The 22,066-nt window shown below is 34.2% G+C and overlaps 1 protein-coding gene across 4 annotated transcripts in view; it reads left to right on the top strand.

The window, feature by feature from the left end:
* Positions 1-17,602, top strand: part of LOC127838416 (serine/threonine kinase-like domain-containing protein STKLD1) — a 36,015-nt gene extending 18,413 nt beyond the window's left edge. For 3 of the 4 annotated variants that reach the window (XM_052366175.1, XM_052366176.1, XM_052366174.1), the window contains 9 exons: positions 305-402; positions 3,149-3,210; positions 3,900-3,966; positions 4,892-5,020; positions 5,923-6,051; positions 7,628-7,759; positions 9,889-10,041; positions 14,511-14,593; positions 16,992-17,602. In XM_052366175.1, the coding sequence (XP_052222135.1) occupies positions 305-402; positions 3,149-3,210; positions 3,900-3,966; positions 4,892-5,020; positions 5,923-6,051; positions 7,628-7,759; positions 9,889-10,041; positions 14,511-14,593; positions 16,992-17,114 (976 nt within the window). In that variant the 3' untranslated portion in view covers positions 17,115-17,602. Of the gene's footprint in view, positions 1-304; positions 403-3,148; positions 3,211-3,899; positions 3,967-4,891; positions 5,021-5,922; positions 6,052-7,627; positions 7,760-9,888; positions 10,042-11,122; positions 11,203-14,510; positions 14,594-16,991 lie in introns of all 4 variants that reach the window. The other variant, XM_052366173.1, reaches the window with a different exon arrangement.
* The last annotated feature ends 4,464 nt before the right edge of the window (positions 17,603-22,066 follow it).

The following is a 22,066-nucleotide window of genomic DNA, read 5'->3' on the forward strand; positions in this document are numbered from 1 at the left end:
AAAATGCTCATGACTTCTATCAAAGCGTTTATAGGGGTCATATGTTATCCTATGGTGATAGCTCTTGTTTTTGGTGAAAAATGAAATCCGCACAATAACAATTGTGCTTTTAACTTTCTGCAACTGTTCGTTTACATACTGGTAAGATGAAAGCTGAGTCTGATAACTATTCACTTCATACAGTTTTCATAAAATCTTCACCCAAACCATCTGAAAATGGTTGTTTACATAAAATGGAAGCAAAACTTGATGACTTGCCAAATTGTGCCAGGCAATAACCCATTTAGTATGGATGATATTCCAGAGGGAAGAAACTGATAGCAATGGCAATGAAGAACAACATGGTTGACCGGGACATCCAGATCCATGGCTGCAATGTGCTCAACAGCCTTGTCATTGGTGGTATGTAATCACAATTATTCTTTCTCTTTTTATCAATTGAGCCGCATTAGGAAAAAAGTGGTCTTATGCTGATGGTGCAAGCATAGCTTCAGACCTTTTTTCACAATGGCGCAGTCTGATCAGGAGCTACCTTGTCTTTTATAAGGTTTCGTGGTATTTTAGCGTACAGGCTAGCTTCTAATTGGAATGTGCATATGTGAAAGACCTTCGCTGGTTGCATATTGCATGATAGCGATTGTTAGATAAACCGGGTCAATTGTGAAAAGTATTTTAGGTCCTGGCCCCATGACAGGGAATGTTCTCAATGGCAAACTCTCAACTTCAAATATTGACCAATGAGAATGCTTGTCTCATTTGAGGTTTAGTTTTCACTGAATTGCTATTTAAAATTTCAACAAAGATTATTTTAAAAAGTTTTTGAAGACATGGGGAAAAATCCCAGAATGAAGGTCTTGATCTTGCACTTTGTTATAACTTACAATATTTTCTAATGAAATTCCATGCAAATATGTAACAACTCAATTCATTATACCCCCACAAACGAAGTTTAGGGGGGTATATTGGAGTGAGCTTTTCTGTCTGTCGGTTGGTCGGTCGGTATTCAGTGTCCGCTCTCTAATTCAAGTTGTTTTCCTCCGATCTTCCCCAAACTTATTCAGATGTTGTATCTAGATGATGGTAAAGTATCTAGGTCAAGTTCGAATATGGGTGATGCCATGTCAAAAACTAGGTCACGGGGTCACTAAGTATGGACACTTAGTGCGTTTTAAACATTGAGCATGGTGTCCGCTGTTTTTTGTGAAGACAACATGCAAAATATTCTGTGTCAATGCAGCATGTGGGGGTATTCGTCTCGTCTGTGACAAAGCTTTAGTTGGGAAATATTTTGAGTCGAGTATTAAGGTGCACCTGTTTAGACAAGATGGCAACCAAAATCATCATAATAACAGACAATTACCTCAATATCAGTTTTCTATTGTCTATGTTATTTTTAATTGGATATAACTGTTGCTTATGTATGCATGTTTTTCCAGGAAATAAATAAATGTGCAAAAAAATCTCAATAAGTCAATCCATTATTGCAACAAATGATCTCTATCTGTTAGAGCAACAGTTAAGTTAGATTATTTGAAAGAACAAGATATAATGTTAACATCAGTATTGAGTAATCGCTTTAATAATTTTTATTTATATGTTTCTCTGCAAACATTTTGGTGTGATAGGGTAATCTATGTATCTGTTTCCTATGATGTTTTATGCTACTTTTATATGATATGCATGTATTTTATGTTTTGTAAAGTTGATGGATATATCTAAAACTATTTAATTTTAGCCTATACTTTCACAAAAGGTTGCTTACAAGGTAAAAGTTGTGAACCGTCTTATAAAACAGAATTAATCAACACAAACAAAATAACACTACCCCTTACTCTCATAGTATCGGCCCTCCTCGTCGTATCATACCTTTAACGAAAAACCCTTAAGAAGTGCTGGAAAGTTAATGTTTTTTCAATTTTTAGAAGTTGTAATTTATTTGATGGTTATCCATGACTATTACTACAGTCATTCTCATGATTTCCGGTGTTCGTTGGAAAGAAGGTAATGTTTATTCCAGGGTGATGCTAGCTATACGTAACACACAGTTATGTCATTTTGTTTATGGATTAATAGTAGCTTTATCTAATGTTTTATATGCCACTTATTTTGAATAAAATGTAAAAATATTTTAAGAACAAGTTGAGCAAGAGTTTCGTTTTTATATAAAATTACTTTTTTTAGAACAAGCTCATGCGCATCGTAACAAATCTTAGCAACCAGTCAGAAGGGCTGATACTATGAGAAAATTGTACATGAAACAGATTACTACAGGGAGCTAAGCCTAGCCAGTATTTTGTCAAAACATTGGCGATTTAAATGCAGTTTTCATTGTTATGTCCGAGAATACACATTTAACTATAGATTGACATATAACACATGCATGTTTTTGTATTTGTTCACTTCCGAAATTCGTATGTATTCAATAAGAGGGCTGATACTACGGATAGACATGTTAATACAAGATTAATTAGCACAGAGTGATAGTGGGTTGATCTTTTTAAATATTTTTCATTATTAGTTTGAATGGTAATTCAATTTCACAACCTTTTAAAAATGTGTTACACCTGTCATTATTGTTCACCAATTTGGTGTATTATTTGTTTTAAATTGATTAAAACACACTAGCAATGTAATTATATACTAATAATTTAAAGACGTTAATTACATAAAATGCTAATAGAATTCTTCATTAGGTTTTTAATTTAATACAGAATTTTGATAATATAAATACAATCATGACCAAGTTGATAAATTGTTTATTGTTGTAATAAAAATATATAAAGAAAATAAACTAAAGAAAAATATTAAATACCACCAACAAACCAAAATGATAGCACACAAAAGTCAACCAAGTGTTCTCAATTATACTATGCATGTTGCACCCAGCGTGGAAGTTCATCTTCCACGTAATTTATCTAACATGCTGATAATTCAAGAATCCTGTGTCATCCATACAGGCTGCAGATCTTGGATGGTACTGTATTTTCTGTTTTTAATGAAGTTTATTTCAATCTGAAAGCCCCTGTTTTTAGAAGGTGACTTCCTGGCATTGCCTGCAAAGGCTGTTTTTGGATGATATTCTACACACATGCATTAATCCCATTACGACTCAATTCCCCAATGATGTTCTACAAATGCGTTTTTTCAGCTGACCACAATGATGCGCTGTTCTTACCGGAAGTCATAGCAGTGATTCCTGTGGCCATGGAGGTAATAAATTACCTTATTCTCATTTGAACTAAATTAAAACTATTTTATATACGTTTTAGCCTAACACTGGGAAAACTGGGCTTAATGCACGTGCGCAAAGTGTTCTCCCATATTAGCCTTTGCAGTATGCACAGCATTATCAGGGATGACACTTTCAGCTGTATGGTATTTGTCTTTTATAGGAAGTCTCTTTATAGAAAAAATCCACATTAGGCTTAAAGTGTCGTCCATCATAGGCCTGTGCAGACTGCACAGGCTTATTTGGGACGACACTTATCGCATATGCATCAAGCGTTGTTTTTCCAAAGCAGGGTTCAATTATAAGATTAAAATTCCAAAAATACATTTTATATAAGTCAGTTCAATGGTTGAAGATACATAATTATTATAATCTTAATTGTTAAATTCTGTTGAAATAATACTATGTTACATGTATAAGGGTGTATTATAATCATGTAGTTTCATAATTTAATAAATGTATATTCATATGGTTACACAAAAATGTCTGTGTAATTGTGAAGCACAAGAGATTTGTTTTTAATGTTTGTGTTGTTATATACTTTGAAACTAAACATGATAAAAATTCCACTAATATAAGATCAAACAAAACACCAGATTTTATGATTGCACAAAATTACATGTCAAGGAATGTAAATGAATGTACAGTATTTGTATTTGTGTCATTGTAGAATCACAAAAACGACCTAGATGTACAGGTTGCAGCCTTGTCATTTCTTGTGTCGCTGGCAGCAAATGGTGAGGGTTCCACTCCTAAAAAATACAGTTATCCCTTTACCTTTAGAAGCAAATTTTGACCTGTTTGTAGTCCCTAAGAAAGTTGAATTTAATTAAAGACCTTTTCTAACTAAATTCAAGTTATAAATGCTTCATTTCCAACCTTTAGATACTGATGAGCAGCAAACAGCATAAAACCTGAACAGTCTGTTATTTGCAGGCTGTTCTGATTTTTGGCTGGTTGCACATAGCCATTTTCACTTTGCTTCTGAGTGGGAAAGGGTTATATTAATATGTTGACACACATTATTATTTACCTGATTTTATATTTTTGATACAAAAAAAAAACATATACAAAAACACATATTTTGACACAATGCTAAGATACCAAGATAAATATAGATATTAGAAATGTTTGCATCACATTATCATTAGTGGATGTATGTATACATGTACATGTATTGAGCTATAAAACCAATAGGCATTGATGGCTTGTGAGATTATTATCTACGAAATGAAAATGTGTGTACTTCTGTTTTCAAAAATGTTTTAGAGAAACTTAAGCTGTGACTATTTTAGTTAAATTCATGCATTTCTTCGTAAAAATTCCATATTTACCAGGGTTCAGGTGCAACATTTACTCAAACAAGTTGCAGGACATTTTATTCCTGTGGTGCATTATAACTTTTGCCTACTGTAGGCCTCAGTAGTGTTATGAAAATGCTGTAAACTTTGTTGACAAGGGAAGTCTGATTTGATCCTAGCACAGGTAATATTATAAAGATCTTTCCAAAACAACCAGTACTAGTTCTTCCAAGGAAATAGACTTCAATGTTGGTTACAAAAATGCCATGGTTCTAAAATAAAAAAAATTAACTGTACTTAACTAATGTATGTCAAGCATACCCAGATTTCATGGTTGTTCATCCTTATGTCTGTATTGCAGGTGCTGCTGGAGAGGTGATAGGCCAGCTGGGTGGGGTACAGGACATCCTGGAGGCCCTCAAGACACACGCTAGCAGCTCCAAACTGTGCAGTGTGGGACTCAATGCTCTCTGGGGACTCAGCGTACATGGTATCACTCCAGTCTTACCCCCTGGCCTTCTAGCCCAAAAGTACCCCTATTCTGGAATGTCTAAATCAGGGATACCTATTAGCTTAACTTTGCAGATAAGAGGTACGCCTGTGCCAACATTTCAAAATCAGAGGCACCGCTGTGCCTAAATTTCCAAATCAGAGGTACACATTTGCCTTAATTTCTAACTCAGGGGTTCCACTGTTCTTAATTTCCAAATAATTTGTACCAATGTGCCTTTTTTTCCTGATTAGGGGTACCCTTGTGACTAAATTTCCAAATCATGACTACACCTGTGCCTAACTGTGCAAATCATGAGTACCCCTGTGCCTAAGTTTTGTAATCATAGTTTCACCAGTGCCTAAATTTGCAAATCAGGGATACACCTGAGCCTTTAAATCCAGGGGGTACACCCTTTATCTAATTACTAAATCAGAGGCCCTCCTGTACCTCAACTTCTCCAATCAGGTGAACCCCTGTGCCTACATTTACAAATCAGGTGTTCCTCTGTGCTTAAATTTACAAATCCGGTGTACCCCTGTTCCTAAATTTTCAAATCAGGTGTACCCCTGTGCCTAAATTTACAAATCAGGTGTACCCCAGTGCCTTAATTTACAAATCAGGTGTTCCTCTGTGCCTAAATTTACAAATCAGGTGTTCCCCTGTGCCTTAATTTTCAAATCAGGTGTACCCCTGTGCCTAAATTTCCAAATCAAGGGTGTGGTATACCTGTGCCTGAACACTGGCCTCTCATCCTGCATGAATATTTTACTACACTAACATCTATGCATGTTATAAAACTGTTTTCCACTGATATTTCTTCTTGTGATCCGCTTACATTTGACTAAATTTCCCCTGGCCACACTCCATGCCCTACCCTAGCATATTTCTCTGTCTCCTAGGTAACAACGTGAAGCTTGCAACGGAGGGCAAGGGTATCGAGCAGGTGTGTAACGTCCTCAAGATTCACATGAACTCTTCAGTGGTGGTCGAGGCAGCGTGTGCCTCCATACTGGCTCTCTCTCTTGATGGTAAGTGACAGGTTTTTTATGCCCCCGGTGGCATATAGCAGTTGAACTGTCCGTCAGTCAGTATGTCAGTCTGTCCATCCGTCCGAAAAAAACTTTAACATTGGCCATAACTTTTTCAATATTCAAGATAGCAACTTGATATTTGGCATGCATGTGCATCTCATGAAGCTGCATATGTTGAGTGGTGGAAGTTCAAGGTCAAGGTCATCCTTCAATGCACATTTTGAGTGGATGAAGTTCAGGGTCAAGGTCATCCTTCAAGGTCAAAGGTAAAAAAAATATAAAAAATTTCAAAGCGGCGCAAAAGGGGGCATTGTGTTTCTGACGAACACATGTCTTGTTTTCAGCTACATCTTGTTTTTAATATAAAAAATTCAGATAAAGCATCAAATAGTTTATCATTCAGATCATTGTCATGAAATTCAGGAATAGCTGCAATAAGGTCGTTAATGCCAAATTACAAAGCATGGTTGCTTAGTATTATTGTATGTCAGTATTATTATAGGAATTATGAACTATTTGAGGTCATTCGTGTTTCCAGATGCCTAAAAGATGGGCTACAGCCGTAATGAATAGCATTTTAAGGGCATCTGCAGATATTAAGGACTAGAATATATTGGCGCTTTTCTTGCATAAAAAGTGACATCTTGAGAAATAAAACCAAAACAAAAGGGTAGAATTAAGTATTATTTTCCTGTAGTATAGACTAACTTAAACGAGTACACCTCAATGTGATATTATTATATTATTATATTATTAATCAAGTTGGAAAAAACATAAGTCTGCATACATTCAAACCAATCTTTTTACTTGTAGTATTTCAGATATGACATTTTTTTTAAGCTTAGGTCACCAATTTTTATATGTCAGTTTACAAACCCATTGGGGGGGGGATGCTTTTTTGAAATATAAATAAAATTTAGAAAACCATCTGTTTTTAATTCCTCAGCTTCCAATACATGACAATAATAAAAAATAATAAGTTGTCTGAAACAATTTTCACAGTCTGATAGCTTTAGGGAAATCTACATACTGCATTGACTCAGTAAAACCATACCTGTTTGAAACAGCACAACAGTTTATGCACATAAAATTCACCATATTGTATACTGTTACATGATTTACACATGTCCACAGCTTCACTTTACTATTGCTTCTATAAAAATGCAAAAGTTTGTGTTTCTGAAATGTTAAAACTCTTATCGTCAATTTTGGCCATAAAGGCCAGATTGTGCTTTTAAAATAAAAACTCTGTGGTGTAATGGATCTGGTGTCTGTCTAACAACCGGGAGGTCATGGGTTCGATCCCCACCGTGGGAGCGTTCTTTAGATCTCCTCCAAAGACACCAAGCACTGGTTCTAGGTTCAGGAAATGGACTCGATAGCGTTTCAATAAGCCTGCGGCTTTTGATGCAATCGAGCTAAAATAAATAGGTTTAAACTAAAATAAAAACTGTATAACATGTATATTGGATTGATAGGCATTAGAAAGAGTCAGAAATTATACATCTATTAATTTATATGATATGATTTATATCTTGAGCTAAATAACCCAAGATCCTGTATGTATTTACAGAGGAAAACATTGCGGTGATATGTGACAAGGACGGTGTGGGGCTGTTGATTTCAGCCATCAGTTCTCACGCTAACAATGCCAAGGTTGTCAAAAATGCATGCTTGGCTCTAGCTAGTCTTGTAGAAATTGATGGTAAGTTTCCCTACCAGTCATTGTGTCATTGTTGTGAAATACAGAGCCTATTTGCTCAAAACTGTAAAGGCCAGCTAAGCTCCAGTTTAGCTAAAAGAAGTTATTTTTTGGATCAATTTTTTAATGTGACTTAATTGTAAAGACTTTAAAAAAAATTGCTATTGTAAACAAATTTGAATATGTTTGGTAAAAACATTGCTTTTAAAATTAATGTAATTTTCGTCTGACTTTAACTGGACCCAGTTGTTCGTACACTAGGTTATTTAAACCCCTGGGTTAGCGCTAACCACTGGATAAAGTTATCCAAGCTGGGTAACTAACCAGGCTGGATAAATGCATTGCTGGAAATATTTACCCAGGCTGGATAACTATCCATGTTGAGTAAATTTATCCACTGGTTAACCTTTACACATATCCCATAATCCATTGTAAAAGCAATATGGCCGACATGTCGTCAAGCTATAAATAATACAGCATATTCTGGGAAAAAGATTATACAATCGTAAATTTTAAATCGGTTATATTCAATCCATTAAATGTTTATAGATCATTGAAACAAGTATGTATTTTATGTATTGTATTTGGCATTTTTCGTGATTCTGTAAATAAATTGCGAATGAAAACGTGTATAATCAACCTTTAACGCGATCATGAGTGTTAAGAAAGCGAATTATTTCGAACCTACCATTTGTAAACATTATAGCAAGCATGGTATATAAGAATGGAATGCTTTGTAGAAGTTTCGATATTTTCGCCATTTAAATTACAAATTCTTTTAACATTTTCATTTGAACCGATATCGATTCCGCATTTCATCGTCATATAACACAACATTAAAAGATTTTTGGCGATTCTTACGTGGATTACGATACAAATAAAATTTGGCTATTTTGTTTGTTTACATGGATAAATTTTAACCAACCTTTAGACCAGGGTTAAATTTATCCAGACAAAACGCTGGATAAATTTAACCAACATGATGCAACAACACTTAACCAAAAAATTAACCCTTGGTTAAATTCATCCGGCATTTATCCCAGGGTTAAAGTTTACCCAGGTTTCGAACAACTGGGTCCAGATGGTTAACTTGACTGGCCATTAAAGTTTTGAGCAACCAGGTCTGCTATATTTCTCCAAATAAATGTTAAAGCATGGTATGGGTATGTTTCATATGCAAGTACTTATTGAACCCTTATAGCCCAGCTTATGCATGTTAAGAGCTCAGGATTTTTCTTCAAACATGATCCATGGTTAATTTAACCAACACAATTTTTTGCAACAGGGTCTGTTAGATACAGATAAAGCGCTGTTTTTGACAGTTGAATGTTTCATTTGATCTGGTCTGTGGTCAAACCAGGCGTAATGCATGTGCCTAAAGTATCGTCCCAGAGTAGCGTGTACAGTCAATATAGGCGTATCAAGCACAACCCTTTCAGGCCTAGAATTAATTTTAGTTTAGAAGAGACTTCCTTTAAACAAATACTGTAATAAAAATGACTAACTGTTGAATGTTAAATTGTGTCCCCGTCTCTGGGCATGTTCAAGAAGAGACTTCCTTTGCAAGAAAAATGTCATATACTATAAGCAGAAATAACCGTCCCTTTTTAGCCTGTGCAGACTATTACTCATATTCAACCCGCGATTGGTAATTTTCAACTCTTGTGTATCACTTTCCCACCCAGAAGCAAACAGAAAATTGCCTAATGCAACCAGCATAAAACCAGAACAGCCTGCGATTTACTTGAAGTCTGTTCAGATTTGTATGCTGTTTGCTTCTCATTTGTAGCTCAGGGTTGTAAATGAAGCCTTTTAAACTTGAATCGTGTAAGACAGATCTTTAATTTAATTTGAATGGGACTGCAAACTCATCAAAATGCATATCTGAGTAGTAAAGGGTTGACCCTTTCCCACTCAGAGTCTAAGTGAAAATAGCTATGTGCAAACAGCATAAAACCAGAACAGCCTGCAAGTAACTCGCAGTCTGTTCAGGTTTTATACTGTTATGCTGCTCATCAGTATCTAATAATTGGAAATGAAGCCTTTAAAAATTGAATCTAGTAAGAAAGATCTTTAATTGAATTTCTCATGAAAATGCATATCTGAGAGGTCAAAGGTTACTCCATCTTCAGAGGAGTCGGCCTACCGAGTGCTGACAAACGAAGGCCCCAACAACACTCACATATGTGGGGTACCGGTCATCATGAGCACCTATGAGCTGCACAAGGACAATGCTGACGTTGTGGAGAGTGTGGTCACGCTGCTCATGGAACTGGCCGAATACGGTATGTGTCTACTGAGTGCATGCGTCATTGACACTCAAATGGTTGTTGTCGCTCAGGTACTGATTAAAAGTACCCCAGGTACTCTTGAGTTTACAACAATTTACTTCAGGTATGGAAAATACGCTTAAAGGCACCTTGCCATACTCTGTGGTACTTTTTCGTAAATTTTCAGTATCCTTACTTTTAATTAGTACCTGAGCCGATTAATTGAGCTTTATTGCTCGGTTTAACACCATTGAGAAGAGATATGAAAGAAAAGAGCTAGACTTTACATGTAAAAAAAAATATGTTGAATGCTTAATGTTTCAATGCTTTGTCTAAAAGAGAATTTGAAACCATGAAAAATTCATTTTTCCTATATAAAGAAGATGCTGTATCAAACGTTTTGCTATCACAGAAGACGTTTATTCATTTAGTTCCATTTCATTTTTTTGGGTACAATAAACAATGTGGACAATGTACATTTTAGGGCATAAATCGTTTAGCAAAGATCTGTAATAAAACAAGAACAACTATATAGGAGAGATCATGTTTTCCAACGAGGCTGACAAAACCCCTTTCTGTCAACAGTACAGATCTTTTGTCATCAGCACCTTACCATATACATTGTGTGTAAATTCTTCAATTTGTTCTTGTTCTAAATTAAAACAACTCTTGTTAGTGCTCAAAACATTGTGCAGTTATGGCCCTATAACCTTAACCTTGTCTTAAATAAGTCTTGTTAGATACTTCCCCTTTTTTTGATTTAACAATTTCCTTTGATCGTTGACAACTGTGTATTGGCCTTATTTGATGATGAACCTTATTGCCCTGAACCTCTGAGATTTTCATATGTTTGGCCCTTGCTGTGTCGTAAATTGCTGATAAAGATGTTTCTGCATGTATTTATAACTGTTTTCTGTCTGTAATAATCAAACACAACTTTAGTAAAAGCCCTTCAATAAATTAACCTTATAGGTTGAGAATGTTTTTATATCGTCACTTGACGGCTCCTACACCACATTTAAATACTAACATCATTCGTCATATTACTCTCACATTCTCTCACTTTGCTCTACTTTCTCTCGTCTTCCCCTCACAGCGGAGATCTGTTTCGACCTCCTTGCCTATAAGATCATGCAGCCATTAAAGGACATTAAGAAAAAGTTCAACATGAACAAGGTGAGCTGGGTACCAGAACTGAGGCTACATTGCACTAACATGTATACATGGATGACTGAGGGATTACATATTGGCCCCAAAAAGTATGTGGAAGAAACATTGAGCTATGCAGTAAAATTAAATAATCTTTTCTTTATTCTATATGTTCAAGTTACTTCAGAATTCTGATCCCCTGTACTAGTTATATTCGAACTGTAAAGATTTAAGATACTTAGAAGATTAAGTGTTCCAGGTGATTAACAAAATTTGTGAATATATAAACCAGTTTCACTTATATTCTGCTATACACCAAAATTAACTGTAGAAATTGGTCCAGACATGTGGCACCCAATGTGGACTCTTCTCAGTCAAACTGTATACAGCAGTGTGAAATGCTGAGCTGTCTCTCGAACATCTATTTGTTGCATGTCGAGTTTTCTTTGGGCTTTTCTCATTCTGTTGTGATGGTCAACAAAAGGGTAGAGTATGTAACTACTTTGTTTGTTGTAGAATTGCATATACATAAAAAACACTATGGTAGGTTTAAATACTGATTTGTCTTGATTCAGTCTGAGAAAATCTAAACCTCTAGCCTTGCAATATAGTGATTCAAGTTTTCTTGTGGCAAAAATAAACTTATCTGCATTTAACACTTACCTGTTAATTCATTTATCTCATAGTTTACTAAACATTTCTGTCTTTATGTTGCAACAACATGAAAATAAAATGGCTGGTTAACATGATTAACTTCCAAATTTCATGCTCTTTATTTCAAAATGCTATGGTACTAAATGAGCCTTGTTCTGAGAAAACGGGGCTTAATGCATGTACGTAAAGTGTTGTCTCAGATAAGCCTGTGCAGTCCTCACAGGCTAATCAGGGACGACACTTTCCGCCTTAACTTGATTTTCGGCACAGGCTTATCTGAGACAACACTTTACGCACATGCATTAAGCCCAGTTTTCTCAGAACACGACTCAAATATAAGAAAGGTGGCGTGGAAAACATAATGTTGTAAATTAGGATATTGCTACAATTAAGATTGAAAATGCACTATGATGTTCAGCTCCAATCCCTTGTGGAATGAATCAGTATCCTCTATACATGTTATAGCTTTGCATTAAACAAAGTAGTTTCTTGCTTTACCCTGGAACATGTTATTCTTTGAAACGATTGCATGATGGTATTTTTATTTATTTTGTTTGCATGCTTTTTATAGCATTCATTTAGGTACCAGTTTGGGTGACCCTATGAGTTTTTGCTAATATGATTTAAAATGTGCCATTCTAATATGCATTTGTGCTCATAATGTTAAACTAATATTAGTGCTTACTATTTGTCAACAAATAAGATTTAAACATTTCTGTAAATTACATATTTCTGGTGCTATTAAATGTCATTTTTTAAATATCAACTTATGGAAGACTTGGTTTATTTTGCAAATACAAATGAAGTACAATTAGTATGCAATTTAAAGTAACACATTAAAGTGACACGCGCATTTTTACCATGTGTATTTGTCCTCAATGATATTACATGAGTTAAACTGAAGGATGCCAAAATTATCTACATATAGAATAGAGGCACTTATAGTATATTGCTTCATTGTCCTCATATTTCAACAGAACAGGCAATGCTTTAATGAATGAGTCCTTAAACATAACTATGTTTGCATTTACAAAATGTTGAGTGTCTCCTAAAAATTGTTGAAAAAGTAACTGCAATAATACATAAAAATTACCCTTCTTTTACTTAAATAAAACGAACTCAATTGCTCAATTGCTACTAATTATTTGTATACATTGTACATGTGAATTAGTTGTGATGTATGCAATCATACAAACGCACACAATAAAAGAGTAAGCACAATCATTAACCCTTTTCCCCATAAGAAACAAAGTGAAAATGGCTATGTGCAAACAGCATAAAACAAGAACAGCCTGTGATTTACTTGCAGTCTGTTCAGGTTTGATGCTGTTTGCTGCTCATCATTTACTAAGGGTTGGAAATGAAGCCTTTAAAACTTGAAGGTATTTAATTAAATGTTACTTTCTAAGGGACTACAAATGCGTCAAAATACATATCTAACTGGTAAAGGGTTAACAAGGTCACTGAAACTGGTGGGTCACCAAAACAGGTAACTAGACATTATATAACTTAGTTTAACAGTTTTTAACAGCATGTGTTTTTGCAGTACATTAATAAGCAGGTGATAAATGCTCAAGGTTGCTGTTGTCGATTTGCATGCATTTATGTATTTATATTTAAGAGTGATATATTATTAATTATAATTGATCCTGAGCAGTTACACAATCAACCCATTTTCTAATGACAGACTAAACAGCTACGTACGCCATGGTTTTTGTTGGGGCAATTATTTGGTTAATTAAGATATCAATAATTATGATGTATGAAATAGAAGGAGCCTGTAGATCATTTAGGGTAAAATAACAATTGGCTTAGGCAAACAGGTTATAAAATGCTTCTTGGCTTCATTTGCTGCAGCACTCCTGTACTTTGTCAACAACTGATTGGGAATAAAGAAACAAACCTTGTCAATTAATCTGCTGTCTAATAATAATTACGCTTAATAAAAATATGTATGCAGGGATGGACATTTATTTGGCCCACTATCCTATGACTACTAAAATGTTTGACAGGCCACTGTCATCTAAGATGTCCTTAGTTTATGGGAGTAATGAAAGGAAAAGTGTGGGTACCCCCCCCCCCTCCCCCCCCCTCTGATTGTCATATATATTTAAGGTTTTAGAATTGTTATGGTATTTTGCATCCAAAATCGTATTTTAAGAATAATTTAGAAAAAAAGTGGTGTTATTCCCCTGTAGATAACCAGAAAAAACTACAAATCTTTAGTCAGTACAGTTAGTGATTTTTTTTTTAAGTAAGTTAAATACAAAAGATTTTTTCTATGATGTTTCCTTTGAAAATTTAATTGAAAATTTAAACAATATTTAAGAAGGTTAACTTATTCACACATATTTATCCAACAAAAACATGGAAATACTTGGAAATTACACAATACCTGAGTAGTAGTATAAGGACATACCATAACATAATGCTTTAAAATCTGAAAGATGCAATTATGTGATGCTTAATCACAAACAACTCCATATTTGACTATTTGTCATATTGCGTTTAGACCCTATATTAGTAGTTTCTAACCCTGAAAATGTTTTTCAAGCATCAAATTTCCACACGTTCTGGAACCTGCTGGGTCATCTCTGCATGTTTTGTGTGGTTATGTGTGCCTTACATTATAATCTTGCATGGTTGTGCTGTAAACTGTGCATGTGTGTCTTACTGGGCAGATGACATCCGAGCCGAAATGAACCACCTTAATATTGGACCTGGATTGTTGTCCGAAATATTTAAACGGTTTAAGGAGAATGTGGTAAGCGTTTGTGGTGGTGGCATTCCTGCTTGTATACACGGCTTCGACTTTTGCACCTCTGAATAATTTGAGCAGCGGTCTGGAAAAACTGGGATAAATGCATGTACTAAAGATATGTCCCAGATTAGCCTGTGCTGTCTGCACATGCTTATCAGGGACAACACTTTCTACCTTAACTGGATTTTTGTAAAAAAAGAGAATTCCTTTCAACAACAAAATTAATTAAAGTGGAAAGTGTCTTATCTAGCGTGTGCAGATTGCAGTGGCTTATCTGGGACAACACCTATTGCACATGGCTTTTGCTCCAATTTTCCACAGAATGCATCTCACTTCAAAGGGACAGGTTCACAGTTTTGGGGCATGAGAGATGATTGTCTAAGACTTTTAATTTCTGTTTTAAGAATAGTACTTTGTTCTCATTTTAAGGCATGAAAGGCACATTACAAAGTTAAACGTTTAATTGTGATAAAACATTTTAAGTTTTTTTGTACATGGTATAGATCTACTTACTATGGTAAATATTGCTGTTTTGTTCACAAAAGCATAGTGTGAAAATATGTGCAAATAAAAAAAACAGGTTTGATATATTCTAAAAACTCCTTTTTCTGACAAAAAAAGCCCAAAACAGAAACTGTCTCTTTATTCTCTATACTGAAAGGTCGTTTAATTTTACTTAAATTGCTCAAATTCAAAACATGTCTGAATATAAAAAGTCATTTTTTATTTGATATACATGTATGAACTAGTTTGTCTGTTTAAACAAATAGTTGGTCCCTTTATGATCTTGCAATTTTTCTTCAAGATAAAATGGTGGAAAAGAATTGAAAAGATTTAGCCATTTCATCATTAATAAGCTGGGGCCCGTCTTATCAAACATTGTACGACATTTTCACCTTACGATGCAATTTTCGAAGCGCCATAAATATGTAACCGTCACATTAATAAGTACTTTTGTTAAATATTTCCATTCATTTTCAAAGTAGCTGTCAAATATCCTTTATATTTGAAACATACAAATCATTATCACTTACATTTTAAAATTACAAAATTCAATCGTAACTTAACATTGTCGTACGATCTTTGATAAGACGGACCCCTAAAGTATAGCACAGAATTTCAATATCATTATAGTTTTAGTTTTTAAGTTATATACATGTAGCTTTTGGCAAATTGACCAGTTGCAGAAATTTTCAATCAAGAATTAAGTTGGCAAATTATTGGCTTGAATTACATTCATTAAAATATTAGATGTCGATCTTGGTAGTACAATGTGATCAATCAGAGGACAAAATATGTTAGACAAGCTGAGAAAGCTGAAGAAAATGTTTGTTTGCCACTGGCCAGATGACCTTGTACATTTGCTTAAAAATAATCTTTGAAGATCTATTTATATGATAATTTTTTTTGTTTTAATTACTTAAAAAAATATATATGTATTCTTTGTTTTTATGTTTTTCAATTGTAAATTATTCATAGATAAGTACGTTGTTATTCATCAGAAATACATATTCAACAAAAATTGTTTAGCAATTTAGAGAATCTTATTTTATTTTTTGTATATGAATATACTTAAAGCTTTATGTGTCAATGTAGTATTTCAAGTAAACACAAGTTTAACTTTCACAAGTGTTTCATTTTGAACATAGCATAATTATTAGTGATTACTAATTGGCAGTGTAAATAAGGACAAAAAGCTTAACTTGTAAAGTCATCAATTGTTGTCTCCCCTCCCCACACCCCCTCCCCTTCTGGATAAACTGTTTTCAGCAGAGAAGTATTTGAATACTAAATGTAAATGTTGTAAATACTCAGAATATGTTAATTATAACACTACTGTTAAATAAATTATATGAAGCCATTTTATTTAACTTTAAAAAAAAAGATTATTTAATTATTAATTGTCGTCTGTGTTTCATCTTAGTTTAAAATTTACTTCCCAAAATATTATGTATCATGCTTCAAAAATCTTTTTTTTCTTTCAGCTCTTCATAATTAACTTGATGAATTTTTAAGAAATTGAAACAAATTAATTCATGTGAATAAAGCATTTGTACTACTGTGAACACACATACAAACTGTGGCTATTACTTGTTTTAAAAGTGTAGCTTTGTCCCAAAAAATGTTATAATAATATGAAAAATATTCTTGATTTGTATTTGTAATTAGGTCTAAACGTTCAATTGTATGCAGTGTGTTTAACTATAGCATTATATTTCTTAACTCTTCCTGTACAATTTTAGTACAGAAAATATGGCTGAATTTTAATGTATGCATAATATCTTTAAGGTTTGTGATAAAATAAAATGTGTAAAAACAATTACAACATACTGGTATGACTTTCTCAGTTTTGTTCAAAAGTTGATCCACATATTGAGTCTGAATTCTGACCATATTTCAGGACATAATGGGACCGTGTGAAAAAGCCCTGGAAAAACTAAGGAACGTGAAGAGACCAGTTGTCCCCCCTACTCCCTCTCCAGACATGTTCAAATCTCATATGCCAGTGGCAGCTGAGGCATAAGGGGAGGGAACTCAATTTTTTAGGGAAGAGATCTGTTTTTTGAAAACATTTTACACTTTTTCTGTGATTTTATTACTTCTGTTTGTAGATGGGTGGATTCAGTGTTAAGTTTGCAAAGTTCACAACAAAGTTATTATTTATCCTTCTTATACTATTAATCCAATATCTTCTATACTGTTATAATTTGTGTCTGGCTCATATTTCACACCAATCAAGAGAGATTTAATTATTGAATACTTTTCTAAATTAAGTATTTTATATTTTCTAAAATCATATCATCAGCTTTTGTAATTGTTAAATGAATCTTTAACAGGATCATGAATGTGATTTAAATATTTAAGTGTATTTTTATTGTGACAAAATTTACCGTCCTTTAATTGCAACATGTATTTTGAAGTCTGTGATACTCAGTATTTGCTTTTAGTATTTTTGTACATTGAATTTAGGGGCACTTATTAATTTTGTGCGCAATAAAAGCTGAAAAAGAATGTTTACTTGTGTAGCTTTCAGTGAAAAGGTTTTGTTGAAAATGTATGGAGCAGACTTCCAACAAGCAAATCAATTTAAAGTTCCAGTGTTGACCTGTTACAAAATGTAAAGAGTGCTTTATTATTAGAGTAAAAAAGAATACAATGTATCATTTGCAAAATTGACATGTTCTGTGAGATATAATTGAAGGATGAGACCACATTTGATTGATAATTTGTCAAATTGTGAAAGATTCAGTAACAAAAGTAGCCTGTAGGTCGACCAAAGAAAAAATTAAAGTAAATTTTTGCAGTCCTTTTTTTTTAACTAGAAAGTTTTTAGAAGCTTTTAAATGGAAAATATTTTGCGACAAAAAAAATTTACATATGGTCATGGTAATATTGCACTAGAAACTTTTCTTCAGAAAGGCGACAGAACTTATCGCTAATATAGGATTGTACAATAACATTAATTTAATTAATTAATTGTATTCCTATGGTAATACAGTATACATAAAGTCATGTACTCCCTCAAAACTGCAATCTTCTGAAAACTGAACAGATGCTATGGGTTGTATTCACCAACCGATTCTTAGACTTCAGTCTAAAAATTAAAAAATATTCTTAAAACTGTTATGTACTAAAACTACTTGAAGTCAAGTTAAGAGTGGCACCTTTAATTATTTGTTAAAACAATATGTTAATAATGTCATGGTCTCGTGTTTTTATGCCCCCGGTAGGAGGGCATATATTGATCGGACTGTCCGTCCGACTGTCTGTCCGTCCTTCTGCCACACTTTGCGTTTATGTTTCGAAAAATGCTCATTACTTCTATGTCCCTTGAGATGTAACCTTCATATTTGGTATGCATAGGTATATGGACAGGGCCTTTCCATACGCACAAAAAATTTGACCCCTGTGATCTTGACGTTGAACTTAGGGTCCGCTTTTAGGTTTCGAAATCTGCGTTTAGGTTTCGAAAAATGCTCATTACTTCTATGTCCCTTGAGATATAACCTTCATATTTGGTATGCATGTGTATGGACAAGGCCTTTCCATACGCACACAAATTTTGACCCCTGTGACCTTGACCTTGAACTTAGGGTCCGTGTTAAGATTTCGAAATCTGCGTTTAGGTTTCGAAAAAAGCTCATAACTTCTATCAAGCGTTTATAGGGGCATAAGTCATCCTATGGTGACAGCTCTTGTTTTGCTATACATTAAAGTTGCATAATCCCTCAATATACCAGACTCTGAATTCTGCATACCAAACAGCTGCAGTGCATACAAAGTTTACCTCTGTGACTGACAGGGTTAATAATGTGCTTATCCCTTTCAGTGCGGGAACCGAATTTTGAAGGCCTTTGCAAACAGTTTGGATCCAGATGAGACGCCACAGAACGTGGCGTCTCACCAGGATCCAAACTGTTTGCTATTCTGATAATATTCTTTGAAAAAAAATCGAAGAAAATGCTAATTTTAGAAATTCAGCAGAAGACATTTTAGCAGACGACAAATTTCCCAGCATGCAAAGGGTTATTGACAGTCATTAATATCCTTCAGCTCAGGAAGCTTAGTGTGTTTACAGTTAATCCATCTGATAAGTGGGGACAGCAATTTTACGTTATATTACATTAATTTATTTAATTATTAAACTAAATTTAAATAAATTATATTAAACTGCAAAGTAACACATAAATTTGTAAATTTATCACAGCTATAATGAACGAAACACATGTTAAAAAAACATAATTTGAATATGTGTTTGATTATGGCCACATTCACGTTTGATCACAGCAATATAAGTAGAAGTGTGTATCTTAGAAGAAAGTTCATGTATTTAACATAGTCACTTTTACTTTATAAAGTAATATTACTCTGTAGTATCTGTACTCAGTTCTTAGCCATCATGTAAACTTTGAAGGGTTTGATTGACTTTTGAAAGCAGAATTAATCATTCATGCAGAATATATCCCAAACCCTAACTGAAGGATCTATGAGAAAATATCTGTGTAAAAAAGTAGAATCAGCAGGGATCAACTTACCCCGCTCTTGGACAATGTTAAATTCAGCATTAAAATAATTAATTTATCCTTTGCACGTTGATCAAGTCATAACTTTTAAGGGGCCTTTTTACATTTGGATTGACAAAATTGAAAAAAAGTTGTTTCAAATTCGCAAATTTTCATTTAATTATGATATTTGTGAGGAAACAGTAATACTGAACATTTACCATGCTCTAAAATAACCATTATATGCATCTTTTGACGATTTAAAAACCCGAAAATTATAAAGCATAGCAACGTGAAACGAATTAATAATTTGGATTGTTCTGTTGTCGTCGTAATATTCTGTGAAACTACAAGGATTGCTTATATATAGTATAAAATACATCTGACATTGTATCCGGAAGGATGGCTGAGTGTTCTTAGTGGTAGACTTTTTACTCCAGGGGTCAGTGGTTCGAGCCCTGCTGAGGGTTACCTTTTTATGTCCCCCACTATAGTAGTGGGGGACATATTGTTTTTGCCCTGTCTGTTGGTCTGTTTGCGCCAACTTTAACATTTTGCAATAACATTTGCTATATTGAAGATAGCAACTTCATATTTGGCATGCATGTGTATCTCATGAAGCTGCACATTTTGAGTGGTGAATGGTCAAGGTCATCCTTCAAGGTCAGAGGTCAAATATATGTGGCCAAAATCGCTCATTTTATGAATACTTTTGCAATATTGAAGATAGCAACTTGATATTTGGCATGCATGTGTATCTCATGGAGCTGCACATTTTGAGTGGTGAAAGGTCAAGGTCATCCTTCAAGGTCAGAGGTCAAATATATGTGGCCCAAATCGCTTATTTTATAAATACTTTTGCAATATTGAAGATAGCAACTTGATATTTGGCATGCATGTGCATCTCATGGAGCTGCACATTTTGAGTGGTGAAAGGTCAAGGTCATCCTTCAAGGTCAGAGGTCAAATATATGTGGCCCAAATCGCTTATTTTATGAATACTTTTGCAATATTGAAGATAGCAACTTGATATTTGGCATGCATGTGTATCTCATGGAGCTGCACGTTTTGAATGGTGAAAGGTCAAGGTCATCCTTCACAAGGTCAAGGTCATCCTTCAAGGTCAAACGTCATATAGGGGGACATTGTGTTTCACAAACACATCTTGTTTTCTTTTAAAAAAAAATTATTCTTGATTTTTTACTGGAGCTATTTATATCTTATGTTCACATTTATCAATATAAAGAATTTAATGACAAACTTCAAAACATGCCAAAATCTGTGAAAAGGCCCCTTTAAACAGCATGGATGGCTTTGCACTTACGTGAAACATGGCAGAATTGATGAGCATGATAAAAGTGTTGCTAGTAATAATGAAGCAGCTAGGACCCAGGTCAGTCATGGTTCAAGACCCAAGCTCAAATATAAGAAAACGATCAGTATCTTGGTCCAGCATGGACAGACTTTCAGATGAATTGGCAAAGGGTTAAGAATGATGGGTCTGAGCGTTGTCTGCATGACCCAGTCCTCTAGAATCGGATCAAGGTAGGTCTATTGTTTAAACATGTAAAAGAAGTTTATCCTTAGCTTTTTGTAGTGCAGTACAGATCATCACTAACTTATAGATTATTTTATTTCATTGTGAAATAACAAGAACCTAAGTGAAAGGTCAGGGTCATAGTTAAAGGTCAAATAATGGAAGGAACCACTTACACTTAAAATTGAGCATAACTTTGAGAAACATGTAAAGTTTTCTAAATGACAGAAGTGACAGGCATTCTTTGATGCAGTTCTAAGGGTAATACTAAGGTTAAGGCCCGTGCAAGGTCAAGTCACAAAAGTAGTTTTCACCATAACCAGGGATTTTCAAATAACCTTTGGTGAGGTTTTAAGCATGCTGTGAGAGAGTGGCAAACCCAAGAACCAAGTTCCTAGGTCACAGGTCAATGCGACAATTCAGGTCAAAGGTCAAATATAATGAGTAGATTATCAATGTTCCTTTTTTTACCCAAAACACTTTTATACATGGGCATATATGTGACAAAAACTCTAGAGTGTCCTTTGCAAAATTCTCCTAAATTTTTAGAGGAGTGTAAATCGATGACCTAATTGCAGCAATGTAAACACCATATCTTGTTTACTACATGTAAGAACACCAGTGCGATATTCTGCTTAAGTAGCAGAAATCTAATTTGTATTGTTACGGTTTGTATTGAAGACTGGATTACTTGGCAAAAACTGAACACTCACAAAGGTAAACATGGCTAGTTTTTTTATTGGTTTCTCTACCGAAAATATTTTTTAATTATAGTCAGGTTATACATTTTGCTGAACATGATATAAATTAATATGATAAAGTATATAGAAATATACATATTGCAAAGATGACAAAGAATCAAATACATTGGCATCAGTAATATACACTTATATAATAAGCATGTTAGTTGATACACAATTAAATTACAAGACATGC

The sequence above is a fragment of the Dreissena polymorpha genome, chromosome 7 (genome assembly GCF_020536995.1).
Source record: "Dreissena polymorpha isolate Duluth1 chromosome 7, UMN_Dpol_1.0, whole genome shotgun sequence".
Lineage (NCBI taxonomy): Eukaryota > Metazoa > Mollusca > Bivalvia > Myida > Dreissenidae > Dreissena > Dreissena polymorpha.